General features: G+C 44.2%; 3 protein-coding genes across 13 annotated transcripts in view; 1 reads left to right on the top strand and 2 right to left on the bottom strand.

The window, feature by feature from the left end:
* The window catches only part of PRMT7 (protein arginine methyltransferase 7), a 40971-nt gene extending 35866 nt beyond the window's left edge, over nt 1-5105 (bottom strand). The window contains exons 1-2 of one of the 3 annotated variants that reach the window (XM_070771953.1): nt 4991-5105; nt 1354-1531 (exon numbers count right to left, since the gene is read on the bottom strand). In XM_070771953.1, the coding sequence (XP_070628054.1) occupies nt 1354-1448 (95 nt within the window). In that variant the 5' untranslated portion in view covers nt 1449-1531; nt 4991-5105. Of the gene's footprint in view, nt 1-1353; nt 1532-4888; nt 4908-4990 lie in introns of those variants that run through there. The other 2 variants (XM_019978627.2, XM_070771954.1) reach the window with 2 other exon arrangements.
* A 30-nt stretch (nt 5106-5135) lies between these two features.
* Nucleotides 5136-13425, top strand: SLC7A6OS (solute carrier family 7 member 6 opposite strand). The gene is made up of 5 exons (XM_019978634.2): nt 5136-5361; nt 5489-5767; nt 11038-11241; nt 11815-11935; nt 12667-13425. The coding sequence occupies exons 1-5, from the start codon at nt 5167-5169 to the stop codon at nt 12789-12791; spliced, it is 924 nt and encodes a 307-aa protein (XP_019834193.2). The 5' UTR covers nt 5136-5166; the 3' UTR covers nt 12792-13425.
* SLC7A6 (solute carrier family 7 member 6) overlaps nt 12508-17062 on the bottom strand; it is a 32597-nt gene continuing 28042 nt past the window's right edge. For all 9 annotated transcript variants that reach the window (XM_019978632.2, XM_070771962.1, XM_070771967.1 and 6 more), the window contains one exon: nt 12508-16716. In XM_019978632.2, the coding sequence (XP_019834191.2) occupies nt 16622-16716 (95 nt within the window). In that variant the 3' untranslated portion in view covers nt 12508-16621. The remainder of the gene's footprint in view (nt 16717-17062) is intronic.

The following is a 17062-nucleotide window of genomic DNA, read 5'->3' as shown; positions in this document are numbered from 1 at the left end:
AATCTTGGTGCTTCTTGAATTTTCTCTCTCTTTCCATCACTGCACCCAAGAGTTACCAAACTTAGGCTCCCTCAAAGCTTTCTCCTCCTCTCTCCACCTCTGCTGTCTCAGCCATGGGGCTGCGATATCTACCCAAATGCCCACAAGTGTTTGCTCTTTCCACACTGCTCTCAGGGAATGTTCCAAAATGCAACCTCATCTATTTTCTTCCCTATTTAACATCTCAATCACTCAGAAAATAACATCCAAAATACTTGGAAAGTAATGTATTTGAGCTCTTATTTTGTACCAAACATTGTACTTCATTCAATCATCAAACGATGGTAAGAAAAAGGTATCATACTATGGGATACATGTTATTATACTGAGGCATGTACTGTTATACTGTACACGGGGCACATATTACTACTTCGAGGCTAAGAGAAGTTTAGAAGCTTGGCCAATGTCACAGACTTAAGTGGCAAAGCTAGAACTTAAGAGAACTGTGCTCCTCTTCCAGCATTTTGCTCCCACCAACTACAACGTGACGCCACCCACCTTTTCAGCAGCCTCCCTCACCACAGCGCTACTTTTTCACCACACTCCAGTCACAGTGACCTGCTAGTCATTCCCCAAACTAGCTCATCTGCAAGTCTGCACATAATCCCTGCTGCCTGGAAAGCAATCACTCTCTCTTTAGATTTGAGAAATCATTCAAATTATCACTCTCCCAGCAGAGCTGGTTCTTGATGCTTCCATGCACTTTTGTGCCCATTTCCACTGATCTTCATCTCATGGTGTCATAATTTTTTATATATCTGTCTCTTCCACAAATCTGCATGTTCTTTGAGAACCAGAACCTGATCTTCTTCATTTTGGTATTCACAGCCTTCACACAGTGTTGTATACACTTAATGATTGCTTAATAACAGTAACTCACTGACATACTTTTAAACATCCCTCCAAAGGAAAAAAAATAATTCACTTTCCCCCATGTTTTCCATTAAAGAGAATTTAACCATATGATAAATGTGTCATCATTTCAGTGACTCAATAATTAACTTTCATAAGTTCGTCTATTGCTGTTACTACTACTGAACCCTGGGTCCTCTTTGGTCCACTAGACAAATCCTCTGGGGCTCTGATATGGCTGCTACACAACGTCTGACTCTCCACACAGGTATGACTTTGTGGAACTCCCACACAAACCTACCTAGCTGAGCAGACCTGCTGGTGAGCAACACTGCCCTGGTCAGAAGCACTTGGTGACAATCTATTCCCCACTCAGACTGGATTCCAAGGAATCTGCTTTGAGATCAACGGCCCTACCCAGCTACAGTGAACTGTGGGGAAAAACAAAAAAACCCCCATTACCTTGCAATCTCCTGGTGGTAGTCATAATGCTCATCCTCCTCCAGCCACTCCACAGATCCTGTGGTCGGATTGGCCCGCCCACAGAAGACTTTCATGATGTCAATCAGCTTCTCAGCTTTAGCAGAGAAAAGCAGCCTTGCCAGTTGACTTCTTGTAGACAAGTCTGATCGTCAGAAATCTATTCAAATCATAATGCCCCAAAATACAGAGGGAAACGAATTTTTAAGACAAGGGGAAAAAAAAGAACTCATAAAATGGATGAAAATGTCAGAGACACTGAAAATATTAGTTCATCAGAATTTCGATCTTCCCATCAAGAGTTACTTAGTTTTATATTCAGCACACAACATCAAAAATCATTAAGACAAAAATTCAGAAAGCTATCTGGAAACTTCAGCAGGCCTCCATAGTTTCAATGGGGTCAAATGAGCCTCAGGGTTGCACCTGAGTACAGCCTCAGGTGAAGGCAGGTGAGAAGAGAAATAATGCAGAAGAAAGGCCTAGAAGGAAAAGGGAGAACACAGAGACTGCTGCTGCTGCTGCTGCTGCTAAGTCGCTTCAGTCGTGTCCAACTCTGTGTGATCCCAGAGACGGCAGCCCACCAGGCTCCCCCGTCCCTGGGATTCTCTAGGCAAGAACACTGGAGTGGGTTGCCATTTCCTTCTCCAGTTCATGAAAGTGAAAAGTGAAAGTGAAGCAATAAAGGAGTATCAGCAATACTGTCTTAGAATAGTAAAATTTAGTTTAAGGAAATATGCAAAGAAATAGTAATTCAACTCACCTAAGTAAACCTCACCTGAGCAAATAAATCATAGCTAATATTCAACATGAACAATCCCCAAAATATAACACCAAGCCAAAGAATAAGCAAACCACAGAGTATACATGATTGTATTCATATGAAATTCATAATTATGCAACAGAGAATATAGTCTTCAGGGATCACACCGAAAGCATAACAGGGAATGATGATAGTGGTTACCTATAGGAATGAAGGGAAAAGGATGGAATCCACAAAGGCCTTCAAAATCAAAGGCCTTCACAGGAGACTTCAAAAGTAATAGTAATTGTTCTTTTTCTAATTATACTGTTTTTCTTAGTGCCTCACTATTATGTTATATTATTATGTTATTATATTACTGTTATGTCAGTTACTTCTTATCCACTCAGTATTGAATTTTAAAAGCAATTTTAACTTTCTTCATCTAAAAAAAAAAGGCTTCGAATAAATGAAATCTCACCAGATCAATGTCTTACATGGCCTGTTTCCTGCCAAAGATCTATTTCTGAGAGAGAAATCCCACAGCTCAAAATCTGAAGGTTCTTCTCAGCAAACATGGCCTCTCACAGTGCCCTCCCTCTTATTATTCAAAAAACAGTAAGTGTTCTACCTTTTCCTTCATTTCTTGATAAGCACTGATCCATCATCTGTAAACTTTAAAAAGAATGCCCACTCCGCAAGACCCTAAACATTTGTAAGGCATTTTACTGGCCAGAGTTACTGACTTTCTTCTGAAGTCATCTAAACTAAGTAAACACTGAATTCTTATACTAGAGGATGGGTAACAATCTTTTCTGAAAAGACTCAGTCACTAGCCTGGTTCAAAGTAGTCAATTAGTCCTTCAGCAAAACTCTACTTCAGTATATCTAGTCTCTAATTTGGTGGTTATCAAGCTTTCTGACAACCCCAGTAAGAAATATATTTTACCTTGAGACACAACACACACACGGAATATAAAGGTTCACAAAACAATTACTTAGTCTTCATGTAGGCAAGACCCTCTGATATAGTCCACTCTATTTAATTTTTATTTGTCATGCAGGTCATAATCCACTGAATTGTTTTAATAACTCACCAAAGGGTTTCAACCTACAGCTTGAAAAGCACTGCTAGAATCAGCTCTACATATCTCATAAGCTAATGTCATTAAAAGGGACAGTATCTAGAACTACCATAATCTGTAATATGCTTCAGAAAACACTTCCAACAAATGCTGTAGTAGAAAGAAGTTTAAAAGATGGGTAGGATTTAGATGGGGGAAGGGAGGGAGAAAGTACTCCACCAGATTAGAGAGGCTTAAAAAATCATGCACAGTGAACTAATAAATTAACCTGAAGTTCCATTGAACAAGAAGTCAAACATGTTGATGGGGTCCATATTGTGGAGATTCCTAAAACCCTTATCCTCTGGTCCACATGTCATCAATCGTGAAGTCACTTAAAGGTTAAGGGGAAGTAAAGTATTGTAATTTATGGAATTCTCTTTTCATCTATGATGTTGCAGAGGCTGTAACTAGGACCACAGTGTCTTTTCAGAACTGTAGAGAAGTCACTGGTTTCATATAAATCTAAACAAATGCTTGAGGACAGAAACTATGTCCTGTAACCTCTCTGGGTGAACACTACGTATCTTCCACACATGAATCTCCTCATGTATTACTATGCCTTATCCTCTCTCCCAGAAGGAGCCCACAATCTAGATTCAGGATACTCTAATCTCCTCCTCATTCTCCAAGAGCTGTGTAATCACATGGTTATTTACAAGGAGAGGATGGAAATCAACTGCCAAGCCCTAATTGCTTTACTAGTCAGATTTCAGAGTAGACCTCTGGTTCAGTCACTCAAAATTTACCAGGCACCTTCTGTATGCCAGGTACTGTATTAGGACTGGAGGACTACCATAAAGAGAAAGGAGGTTCTTGTCCTCCAAGAATTTATAGATCCTAATAAAAGAGAGTAAATAAAATAATTACAGACTACTTGAGGGCAAGAAAGGAAATGCATAGGGTGCTATGAAAGAGAATAACAAAGTTATGAAAAGGTTCTCTGAGGAAAATAGCATCTAAATTGAGGCCTGAAAGATAAGCGGGGTTAAAAGCTATGATAGTGTAGTGCTCATATTTCAGGAATCCTTACCCCAACTTTTCCAAAAACAGGACGTAAAATGTCAAGAATTAGGTGCAGAGTTACGAAAGTCTGAGTGACTGAAGCACTTTGAGCAGAAGAAATGATAGGAGATTAGGCATGTGGGCTTCTGCAAACCGTTGTGCCATGCTGACTTTGGAAAGGTGTTTTGATTTTGTTCTAGGTACACTGAGAGCCACTCAACGGTTTTAAGCAAAGGAGTATCTACGGCGGGTGTCGCAAAGAGTCGGACACGACCGAGCGACTGAACAACAAACGGTGGGTGTACGCTTTTACAGGGACTCTCTGACCAATGTATGGTAAACAGACTGGTTTCCAACTACTGAGAACACTGTGACTGGGAAAGACCTATGAACCAGGGGACCATGGACCAGTCAAGGGTGCGATAGCTGAAGCTCCGAAAGACTGACGTGCGGGTCTCTGTCGCTGAGAGGAGGCGCCAGGTACTCCCCGCGAAGGTGCTCAGTCACAAGCCAAACTAGAAGCAATTACCCGACTGAATGGCAGAGGCGGGGACCCCCTAGAAACCCGCACTACCGCCGTTCGGGAGCTCTGAGCCTCCCCATGCGGACTCTAGAAGTTCCTTCGGAGTCCCGAAGAGGTGTATACCTCAGTGTTCAAGTACGACCGAGGCCGTGGGCTGAGTACGTTTCTGGCTGCATTCGAGCCTTCAACCGCGACCCCACCTTCCCAACCCGTCCAGCGTCTCACCCGACGCGGGAACAGTTCCATTCACTTCTTCCGTCACCGCCATCTTGCCTCTACAGGCGTGGGAGGGCGGGACCTCCCTAGAGTCTCTGAGTGTGCCGGGGGCGGGCCCGGAAGCGGAACTGAAGAGCTCTTCCGTCACACCCAACACGTTCCCACAGTGCTCCACGGCAGCCGCTATGGAGGCTGGAAGTACAGCTGTTCTCCGGGTGAAGCGGAAGCTCGGCACAGAGCCCGCCGAGGCTTTGGTCCTCGCTTGTAAACGCCTCCGCTCCAGTGCAGTTGAATTGGAAACTCCAAAGACGTCTCCAGAGGGTCTGGAGAGAGCAGCAGAAAATAATGTCTTCCAGTTGGTGGCCACCGTGCGCTCACAGGTATTGGGCCGGGAAGGAGCCGCTATGAAAGGGATCTTAGGGTACAGCTGGGGTGCATCCTTATCCGTGACCCTTTCACCAACCCCTGTTTATGCCGCCCCACACCTCTACTTCTCCCCAACCCTAGGAGGAGCCAGTCCAGCCGCTCCTGCGGGCCGCCCTGCGCCCGTCCCAGGGCAGCCAGCAACGTATCCGCCATCATCTCCGCGCTTCTGCTCGGGAGATCCGACAGGAAGGCCGCTACAGAGTAGTCTTTAGCCGCCGATCCTCGGGAATTCCCTCGGACAGCTTGGAGTCCGAGGATGCGTCAGGAACCGCAAAAGCCGCCGACGACGCAAACTTTCAGCTATTAGACCTGGTCCACGAAGAAGATGCAGAGGTCGCCGCCGCCGCGATCTCCTGCAAAGTGAGTACAGCCCCAGAGTCGACCTCTGGGCTTCTCTGCGCAAAGTCAGCACACAGTTAAAGAGGGTACACGTGGCCTCACTTTAGTGATGGATGATCCACCCAGCTTGATAGCCACAATTTTCAGGTTAGGTTATCCACTCAACATTTACTCAGCGCCCACTCTGTGCCAAGTATGATTCTTAGGTTTTGTAGGTACAGCAATGAGGACCCAGCATGCAGGTGGAGAAGAGAAACATCAAACATATAAATTCGATATCACATGGTGTTTATATCTTTCCTTTTTTCCTTTGCTTTTCGCTTCTCTTCTTTTCACAGCTATTTGTAAGGCCTCCCCAGACAGCCATTTTGATTTTTTGCATTTCTTTTCCTTGGGGATGGTCTTGATCCCTGTCTCCTGTACAATGTCACGAACCTCATTCCATAGTTCATCAGACTGTGAAGAAGGCTGAGCGCCGAAGAATTGATGCTTTTGAACTGTGGTGTTGGAGAAGACTCTTGAGAGTCCCTTGGACTGCAAGGAGATCCAACCAGTCCATTCTGAAGGAGATCAGCCCTGGGATTTCTTTGGAAGGAATGATGCTAAAGCTGAAACTCCAGTACTTGTGCCACCTCATGCGAAGAGTTGACTCATTGGAAAAGACTCTGATGCTGGGAGGGATTGGGGGCAGGAGGAGAAGGGGATGATAGAGGATGAGATGGCTGGATGGCATCACTGACTCGATGGACGTGAGTCTCAGTGAACTCCGGGAGTTGGTGATGGACCGGGTGGCCTGGTGGGCTTCGATTCACGGGGTCGCAAAGAGTTGGACACGACTGAGCGACTGATCTGATCTGATCTGATCACATGGTGATATGGGCCATAAAAGGGGCAAAGAAAAAAGGAAAAGTGTGGTCCCATTTCAGTGTCATTTTCACTGAGATGACTTTTGAGTGAAGACTTGAAGGAGGTGAATGGCTGGGCACTGCAGATGTCTTGGGGAAAGGGATTCCATACCGAGGAGCTGTAAGTGCAGAGACCCAGAAGCCAAATTTGTCTGATGTTTGCAAGGTCAATGTGCCTGGTGCCCAATGAGTTGGGAGAAGATAGTAAGGAATTTTGGAAGAGGGTATCTGCTAGATCCTTTCAGGTCAGTACTTGAAAGGACACCTTGCCTTTCACCCTGAGATGGGGAATCGCTGGAGATTTTGACCAATGTAAAAATAAAGCAGATGGGAAAACTCATCAAAGAGAGATTAAAGGACCAGGCCTGGGTAGCATACCAAGTTTGAGGCAGATTTAGGATTAGAACGCAAATCTTCCTCACATTTAATTCAGTGTCACTTTCTACTAATTACATTTTCTAAATTAGTACCTCACTTCCAAAAAACAAAGTCAACTACATGCATAAGACCAGAGAAATAGAAAATTCTCAATCTAAGGTATGCCTTCTCTTGATAAACATTTTTCAAATATCATTCTTTTTAATGGTTTCTGAAGTTTAAAAAATGAAAAACAAACAAAATAGTTTTTGGCTATGTTGGGTCTTTGTTGCTGCCTGGGCTTTTCTCTAGTTGCAGTGAGTGGGGGCTACCCCCTAGTTGCAGTGCACGATCTTCTCATTGTGGTGGCTTGGCTTGTTGCAGAGCACAGGCTGTAGGGCACACGAGCTTCAGTAGTTGCAACACGTGGACTCAGAAGTTGCAGCTCCCAGGCTGTAGAGCACAAGCTCAGTAGTTGTGGCTCACAGGCTTAGTTACTCCAAGGCATGTGTGATCTTCATGTAACAGGTATTGAACCCATGTCTCCTGCATTGGCAGGCAGGTTCTTTACCACTGAGGCACCAGGGAAGCCCCCCCAAATGAAATTTAAATTTAAAATATATCAAGCAAAAAATATTTAATTGTATTACTAGTATACCTGGACATGATAGCCATCTGTTTTACCAAAACTAATTCCAGACCGTGTCATAAGTTACACATTTTAAAAGTGAACCCATGTTCAGTGGAATCAAGTCAGTTAAATAGCCCATTAAATAATCTAAGAAAAATTAGTAGATAAGCTAGGAAGGATCTGAACACAGGTTTTCCCGACAATGCAGTACAAACTATAAACACATCAAAAATGTTTGCAGATTATTAAAAAACATAAATTTAAACAGAAAGCACACGAGGTTTTACGCTTACTAGATGACTGGGAAAAGAGTTGCTGATAGCACTGTTGGCGAGGCTCTGATTAAAACTGTACATGATTGTAGTGCTTAAAATTTATGCAAGCCTTTGGGCTTTACAGTAATATCAAGCATCCTAAAAATACATTGGAGCCTATTTTTCAAACTATTTTTATTGTTTGCACTCTAAAGCCATCCAGAAATGTAAAGAAAATTTAAAATTGGTGATAGCAATCTCACCCCCAGGATTTATCCTAGGGAAATAATTCCACAGAAGCAAATAGCTATGGTATTAACAAAAGCTACTGTTTGTATACTAAGTAATGTGTCCAGTACTATGCTAGGTTCTTTTTTTTTTTTTTTTACTTTAACTCATTTTATCCTCACAAAAACCATATAAGGTAGGTATTCTTATCTCCATTTTTCAAATGCAAGAAATGACACGTTCATCATAGTGCTGTGTATGGAGGCTAACAATTATGTATAGAAACTGACATATACAACTGATTAGACCACTAAATTGGTAACCATGAAGACTGGCAAGATGGGAAAATACTTTAACAACAGAATGTAGCATAATTGCAAATATAGGTAAAGAAATACATAGACTAGATTAAAATTTTTTTTTCTTTTATGAAGAAAAGAAAGCAAAATAAAGGGAGGGGTGGCAGTGCAGTGTTAAGACTCCTTGCTTCTACTGCAGGGGGTGTGGGTTCAATCCCTGGTCAGGTGTAGCCCCAAAAAATAAAGTAGGAGAAAATGCATTCATTTTACCCCCATCCCAAAGATAATTGGAACAAAACTGGTTTATTTTTTTGTCTAGCACTTTTGTTTTGCTAACTTCTGTAAATTTTTTTTTTAATATTTAATGGCTGCATAGGTTGTTGAACTGAGGTCTGTGGACTTGTGAGTTAGTCAGAACTTTTCTTGTAAACAGCTTTGAGGTTGGTCAAGAGTCTTCACAAAACCTGACATGTCTAGTTCTTCTTAACTTTAGAACAAGGAAGAATTCTGTTTAGCTTGTAAAAGATGAGAACATTGCTCTCCCTTTATCTGCCTTGACCATGGGGCACACCCTCTTCCCCCCCATATGGTGTTTGGTTTGAGCTGTACAGCTTGTAAATGATGAGAACATTGCTCTCCCTCTATCTGCCTTCACCATGGGACACACCCTCTTCCCCCCACATGGTGTTTGGTTTGAGCTGTACAACTCTCAGTGGTGAACCCGTCAAGAGTGACTTGCAGCATGTCCCTCTCGTTTCCAAATTAACCCATGCTACAAAGGCAGAGGAACCAGAGATCAAATTGCCAACATCCGCTGGATCATGGAAAAAGCAAGAGAGTTCCAGAAAAACATCTATTTCTGCTTTATTGACTATGCCAAAGCCTTTGAGTGTGTGGATCACAATAAACTGTGGGAAATTCTGAAAGAGATGGGAATACCAGACCACCTGATCTGCCTCTTGAGAAATTTGTATGCAGGTCAGGAAGCAACAGTTAGAACTGGACATGGACCAACAGACTGGTTCCAAATAGGAAAAGGAGTACGTCAAGGCTGTATGTTGTCACCCTGTTTATTGAACTTACATGCAGAGTACGTCATGAGAAACGCTGGACTGGAAGAAACACAAGCTGGAATCAAGATTGCCGGGAGAAATATCAATAACCTCAGATATGCAGATGACACCAACCTTATGGCAGAAAGTGAAGAGAAACTCAAAAGCCTCTTGATGAAAGTGAAAGTGGAGAGTGAAAAAGTTGGCTTAAAGCTCAGCATTCAGAAAACAAAGATCATGGCATCCGGTCCCATCACTTCATGGGAAATAGATGGGGAAACAGTGGAAACAGTGTCAGACTTTATTTTTCTGGGCTCCAAAATCACTGCAGATGGTGACTGCAGCCATGAAATTAAAAGACGCTTACTCCTTGGAAGGAAAGTTATGACCAACCTAGATAGCATATTCAAAAGCAGAGACAGTACTTTGCCAACAAAGGTTTGTCTAGTCAAGGCTATGGTTTTTCCTGTGATCACGTATGGATTTGAGAGTTGGACTGTGAAGAAGGCTGAGTGCCAAAGAACTGATGCTTTTGAACTGTGGTGTTGGACTGTGGTGTTGGAGAAGACTCTTAAGAGTCCCTTGGACTGCAAGGAGATCTAACCAGTCCATTCTGAAGGAGATCAGTCCTGGGTGTTCTTTGGAAGGAACACTGCTAAAGCTGAAACTCCAGTACTTTGGCCACCTCATGTGAAGAGTTGACTCATTGGAAAAGACTCTGATGCTGGGAGGGATTGGGGGCAAGAGGAGAAGGGGACGACAGAGGATGAGATGGCTGGATGGCATCACTGACTTCATGGACCTGAGTCTCGGTGAATTTCGGGAGTTGGTGTTGGACAGGGAGGCCTGGCGTGCTGCGATTCATGGGGTCGCAAAGAGTCGGACACGACTGAGCGACTGATCTGATCTGATCTGACCCTGGATAACACAGCCTCTTGCCACTGGAGCACATCTTACCTGGGCAAGTTCTGTTCTGGGGCAGTACATCTCTCAAACTATCAGAAAAAGGATTATCGAGTCCCCTCCTAGTTTGTGAGCAAAAGCAGGATGTCAGTGTGAGCAAGCTAGTGGTGGGTGATGGCTGGTACTAGTCACCAGGTACCAAGAAACGCCCTTATGCCCCTAGAGGTGGCCACACAAAATACAGACCCATTTGACTGTCAACCATAGGGGCGCTGCAGTGGGCCTGTGGATCTCCAAAGGGAGAACATCATACCAAAGGAACTCAGAGAAGACCTGCAGAAGCAGAGCCTGGGGTGAGATGAACCACTTGTGCTGGCTCTCCCCTTCCTCTAGTGTTCCTTTGGGCTCTCTTGTGTCAACCCACAGAAGACTAGGCAACTATCTTGTGAGCTTCTCCCTTAAAAGTAATACTACATGTTAATTTTATAGACTGTTTTTTTATTTCATAGATAAATGAAAAAAGACTAGTTGGCCATGGGGATAAGAATCTTGAATTCAACGTAGAACTGCAGGAAGGCCTCCTTCACCAAGCTCTTAGGTTCCTCCTCTTGGGACATCCATGTTTTAGGTTATACATGTATCATCTCCTGTTCTCTTTACAGAAATCTGACCCAGATGTGATCCTCTGCAACTGTGTAGAGTTGATCCGTGAGGGGTTGAATGTATCTCAATGTGGACCAAGTTCTGGGCATCAGAAGGAACAAAAGGACGACTTTGTGTATGACATTTACTGTTTGGAAAGGGCGACTCCAGGATGGATTGAGAACATCCTCTCTGTGCAGCCCTACAGCCACGAGTGGGAGTTGGTAAGGGGCCCCACGAAGCAGCCTAAGCTTATTACCCAATCACATGCTTTGCCTCCCTAGGTTCTATTCCTGATCATTGTTCTTACCCTTGCTTAAAAGGAAAAATTTATTATAAATGCCTGAGGTTACTATCGGAGAAGGCAATGGCACCCCACTGCAGTATTCTTGCCTGGAAAATCCCATGGATGGAAGAGCCTGGTGGGCTGCAGTCCATGGGGTCGCTGGGAGTCGGACACGACTGAGCAACTTCACTTTCACCTTTCACTTTTCACTTTCATGCATTGGAGAAGGAAATGGCAACCCACTCCAGTGTTCTTGCCTGTAGAATCCCAGGAACGGGGCAGCCTGGTAGGCTGCCGTCTAAGGGGTCACACAGAGTCGGACACGACTGAAGTGACTTAGCAGCAGCAGCAGCAGCAGAGGTTACTATAGCCACTAGCAGACTGCTCTGTTTTCTCTTTTTCACACATCACCCTTAAACGACGTCTCTCCAAGTTGGTCTGCTAATAGCTTCCCTCAGAGCATACCTTTAGAGGTTTTGACTTACACTCACATTTGTGTTGAGATGTACAGGTGAATGATGATCAACAACCAGAGGACATTTATGATGATGAAGATGATGAAAACAGTGAGAATAACTGGCGCAATGAGTACCCAGAGGAGGAGAACAGTGACGAAGATGAAGATTCCAGAGGTAGGTAATAGCAGCCCTGGTTGGGGAGGGATTGATGTGATCTGGGACTGAGGTGTGAGCAAGATTGACAGGTATGTCTTAGCTGGTTTTCGTTTTCTGCCATTTGAGCTCCACTAGCTCAACCATAAGCTGTTGGAGCTGTAGGAGATGGAAGGACCAGTGTTTCCATGGGGGCTGCTGGAGGTATAATGTCAGTCAGGCCTAGGTTCAAATCCTTAGTTCTGTCATTGCCTACCAACAGTCCTTTTCCCTTCTACTCTGAATAAAGTACTGGAGAGGTTCATCAGTAGGAGTCGTCCAAGGGTTTTCTCAGATACTTGTAAATTGTTGCATTTACAAGTATAACAACACAGACTAGGTACCTCGGGGAAGAGAAAAGAAGGATGCTCTGGCACCACCATTCCTTGAATTTCTTAGTGTTTGGTAACAGAGGAACAATTCAACTACGAATATTCTACTGGGGAAGTGGCAAGGAACAAAATTAGATGTGCAATATGACTACAACTGTTATAATTTAAAAAAAAGTCCCATATTTAGGGGAGAAATGATGAAACACTCCAATGTTAAAGGGCTTGGTTTACATGGTAAGAATTTTATTGCTTCTTTTTTAATTGTTCTATATTCTAGCAAGTATTTTATAATACAAAACAAACTTTTTGAGAAGGGAAGGGACTTTTGTGGTCATTTAGAAAACCATACAATTAGAGCCCATTCTTATTATTTTATTCTAGGCTCTGACAATTACAGCAGCAGCGAAGAAAGAGACAACAGCAGACAACCAATGTGGAGCAAATACCCTTTGGATGTGCAGAAGGAGTTTGACTATGACAGCCCCCATGACCTCGATTCAGACTGATGATGCTGTGATAACCACGAGGTTCTACCACACGCCCCTGGGGGATCTGTGACCGTAGGGTCCGCCACAGTAGTTAGCATCCTCCTAGCCTAATAAAGGGAAGGAAAAAGCATATCCACCAGCACCATTCCACCACAGGGAAAACATGCACTAAGGGAATGTCCTTTCTACTATCTGTAGGGCCCATTTATCTTGATCAAAATCAACCCTGCAGTCCACAGGCGGGAAATGCTATAAAATCGAAGTTTCCTGGCCCAGGCATTTTCCCAGCATTCCCATTCTCCTCCTACGCTGAAACCAGTTAAGTGGGAGAGAGTCTCTTATTTTATCAGCACTAAGCCTGGGCTTTTCTAGGTTACCTGCCTCTAGTAAAAGCCAGTTTCTTTTGATAGAGGGACTCTAGAAAGGCTGCAGTGAGTCCCTTATAGTGGCACAGACTGGACAGTAACGGCCATTAGGAAAGGAAGTAGAATCTGCCTGTGATGTGAGGTTTTAAACAGCTATCCCTACCTCCCTGCTTCCTGACTCTGATAACACTTGTAAAGATTGCTTGTTTCCTCTGGCAGTGGTGCCAAGGAACAAGGTATGTGTAAATGTATTTAATAAAAACTTTGAACATTGGGAGCAAGTAAAATTTGTCTTACATGTTTTCCCACCATATTCCCTGCTTCCCCTAACACCTGCCAAAAGGGAGTGAGAAGTTTCAAACACTGAGGACATAAAGCAAGTGAGGAAAAGCAAAGCACATCCTAAACTTGTCTTTCCACTGAGAAATGTTTTAACTAGTCACAGCAGTCACCAAAACCAAACTGCTGTCAACAGGACCAATATTGTTACCAAAACTGGTATCTCTTGTAAGCAAACTCTGTCCCTACTCCTTTCCAAACCACAAATGCCTTAACTCTGACTAAGATGGCATTCTGTAATGACGAATATGTTCTCTATCTGCACTGTGCATTAGCCACATACAGCTATTGAGCATGTGAAATGTGATTATTGCAATGGAGGAACTGAATACTTTAGCTCTTTATAGCTAGTAGCTACCATGTTGCACAGGTCTAGGGAAACAATACACAGAACCTTCGATTCAAGGTGTGCCCTCTTGCCCTGGGGCACAGACTTACTCTCACAAGGGAAGATAAACAAGGAAATGTCTTCCTGCCCATTCTAAGATTTCATAAGCATTTCTACTTTTCTATCCTACCTCCACCCATTTCACTTTCTATTTTATGTACATCTTTGCCTATATTCTTAACTACATGAAGCTGTTAAACCTCCTCAAGTGATTCACTTCTGTCCTACTCTTGCAGTTATAAAACCAACAGACAGACTTGGTTTCCTATCCTAAGTATCCACTAAGGTGCAGTTCAGTGCTGCAAGCAACAGGCAACAACTTCCAGGTTTAATACCAGTCATCTCAGTCTTCTGCAGGCATAGAAGCAAAGGATTGAAAACCACTCTGCTATTATAACGTGCTCACTGCTCTTATGTACTCTTTAAAGTTTGCCAATATTAAAGGGCTGACAGCTTCACAAACTGTACCCACTGCAGAAGGATTAGCACACCATGAGAAGGACTGAAGGAGATCAACAACAAAGACCTCGAAGAAATTAATTATACAACAAAGCTGTAGTGCTGTAGGGAGTCTCTGGCTTCCCTCCCTCAGAAGGGTTCCTGGGAGAAGTCTGTATCCAACACAGAGGGGAAGAACACAGTCACCATCCAGTAATGAGAGGGGGTGACCTGGCTCACTAAGCAAGTATGAGGGAACCTAGAGCGTGAGGTCCTTGCTTGCCTGGCAGCCACTGGGAGATGATAAGTTCCTGAGATAAGCTGGTCATTTACTTCAGTGAAGAAAATTAAAGCATGGGTGGGGGATCCTTCAAGACAAGCATACTCAAAGGATTAGCTCCAGAGGATCCCTGGGATAGGTGCCAGCTTGGGTCAGACAGGAGTCATGTTTACATAGTCTGGGCAAGTCAGCCTTTGCAAAAGACTCCCTGTTGTCAGGCAAATCCACAACCCATGACGGGAGGAATGTACTCCTGTGTTCTCACAGAGGCATACCCTGAACCAAAGGCAGCTGTGAGCATGCTCCCCTAAATTGCCTTAATTGAACAAGTATGACCAAGGTCACTCCCTTGTCTGCAGCTAGGGCCAGTATGGTGGAGAAGAATGCTCAGAAAGGTAGATTGCCTCACAGTTCCTGTCTTTATCATTGACTGATTTCAAAACCTAAGGACAAGAACCCCATGGGGGCACACCAAGCCAGCAGGTTCTTCTGGGTCCAGGATGAGTTTCTGGAAGCAACACTGGACGGCTGTCCAATCCAGTGCAGCCTGGTGGCCCATGAAGGAACATCCGTTAGGTCAGATGTACCATTCCGGCCACACCTGGGAGCTAAAGCGCAGCCTGAGCACCAGAATTAGTTGCTTCTGATCATGAGTCTGCTGAAGAGCCAGGTGGAGGTGGAAGCAGCTTTATTCCAGAGTCGTCACTGATGTCCACAGGGAGAAAACAAGTTCCCACAAGTACCAAGCTCTTCCTGAGACTGCAGCTCCCCCAAACCTCAGGCAAGGGGAGGCAGGCAGAAGAGGACTGAAGTGTCCAAATGACCCACACCAAAGTGGCTCAGAGTGTAAACAAAGCCTGGTGTCGGGGACAAGGAGGATGATGCAGCCTGATGTGAGGTTTCCAGGAAAATGACCACTTCTAGCACCACAATGGGCTTGCATGGGTCTGCACAGCAGCCCCTCATAGCAGCCCTTACAGAGAGGAACAACTTACTTGTCAGCTTGGGTCCCGGAAATGGTCTCTAAGCCACTGTCAGCTGAAAGAATTCAAGTGATTCACCTGAATCCTAGAACAGTTTCTGCCTTCTTAGACTTCATACCAGAAACCAGGGATTTACCAACTACAGCAAAGAACTAAGGTCTCAAGTAAAATAAAGGATTAGCCTTCAAAGTAGCAGTTTTACCAGGCTTCTGACTCCCACATTTGTTCATCTGTCCTTCCTGGACTTGAGCCAGGTGATTGTTAACGTGTGACCTATCTACATACTAAAGTGTAACCAGTACAGGAGTTAAAAAAAAAAAAAAATCTTTCCAGAAGACTGTGCTAAAACTAAGCAAAAAAATCTGTGGTCAGAGTCTCACCAACCACCACATAGATACCTCTAAGGTCAGAGGGACTCGCTTTGGGGTACTTTCAATTTTTAAATACAATCAGCCTATTACATCCTGTAAATTAATGAAGACCAATGCTTTGCTGGAACTGGTGTTCTGGATTAAATAATATCAATAAATAATGGAAGACAACCCTCTTCCCAGGGAAGGATTCTGAACCAGAGGAAGAAATGGTAATATTTCAGACCTCTAAAGTCAGGTGCTTGGACCTGGTCAGAGGAAAACTTCCCACAGAGCATCCCCTTCAGAGAAACTCCTGGTTCAAATGTCAAATTCAGAAACCAACAGCCCCAGCTGTTAACCTAGCACTCCCTCTTCCCCCAGTGCAACTCACCAAGTAAGTGTTTGTACTCACCAGAACAAAACTGAACCACCATTCCCCTACTGCCCAAGTCCTCTCCCACCACCACCCTCTGAAGTCCCCACCTTCAGGCTGGCCCCAGACCCTGAGATTCCTCCCATAGCTTACCAATGAGAGTGAACACCTGAGCAGGCCATCAGCCCTGAGCCCCCTTACATAATGTGGGCCAACAGCCCTCCTTTAGCACAAAAGGGTTGGGTCCACACAGTCTTGTAATCTGGACTTCGGTGGCTGTGGCCCCAGGTAGCAGCCTTCCAGGCCTTGGGGGATATCACTTCTGGCCTCTACTCAGTTTTCCTCTCAGCCTGTCTCTCTTCAGCTACATCTAGCTCAGTCAGGACGCAAAAGCAAAGCTTCTGGGTGACTTTGGTGATAGCAGCTAAATGAAAATAGAGAAGAGAATTTAGCAAACTGATATTCAGTGACAGAATGACAGCCCCAATCTAAACAACATAACAACATAAGGCTGATTAAAGTACGTGGTTCCTCCCACCTGTCCCCTGGGCACCCTGTGCCAGGCTCACCCCCAGCAAACCTCACTGTTCTCTACTCCATACCCAACCAGAGGGTCTGATGCATGACTCCTTGTCTTGCTACACGGACTGCACTTTCAGGGAGGGGGTGTTTAACCGCAAAATAGGACTCTAAAGTTAGAATTAAAGTGATCATGTCAAGATCAAAAGGGGCAGCCAGGTCTCCAGCATATCACTAGTAAGGGGAAGCCA

The sequence above is a fragment of the Bos indicus genome, chromosome 18, assembly GCF_029378745.1.
Source record: "Bos indicus isolate NIAB-ARS_2022 breed Sahiwal x Tharparkar chromosome 18, NIAB-ARS_B.indTharparkar_mat_pri_1.0, whole genome shotgun sequence".
In the NCBI taxonomy this organism is placed as follows: Eukaryota; Metazoa; Chordata; class Mammalia; order Artiodactyla; family Bovidae; genus Bos; species Bos indicus.
Note: the sequence above shows the minus strand (reverse complement) of the source record. Positions and strands in the feature narration are given on the sequence as shown.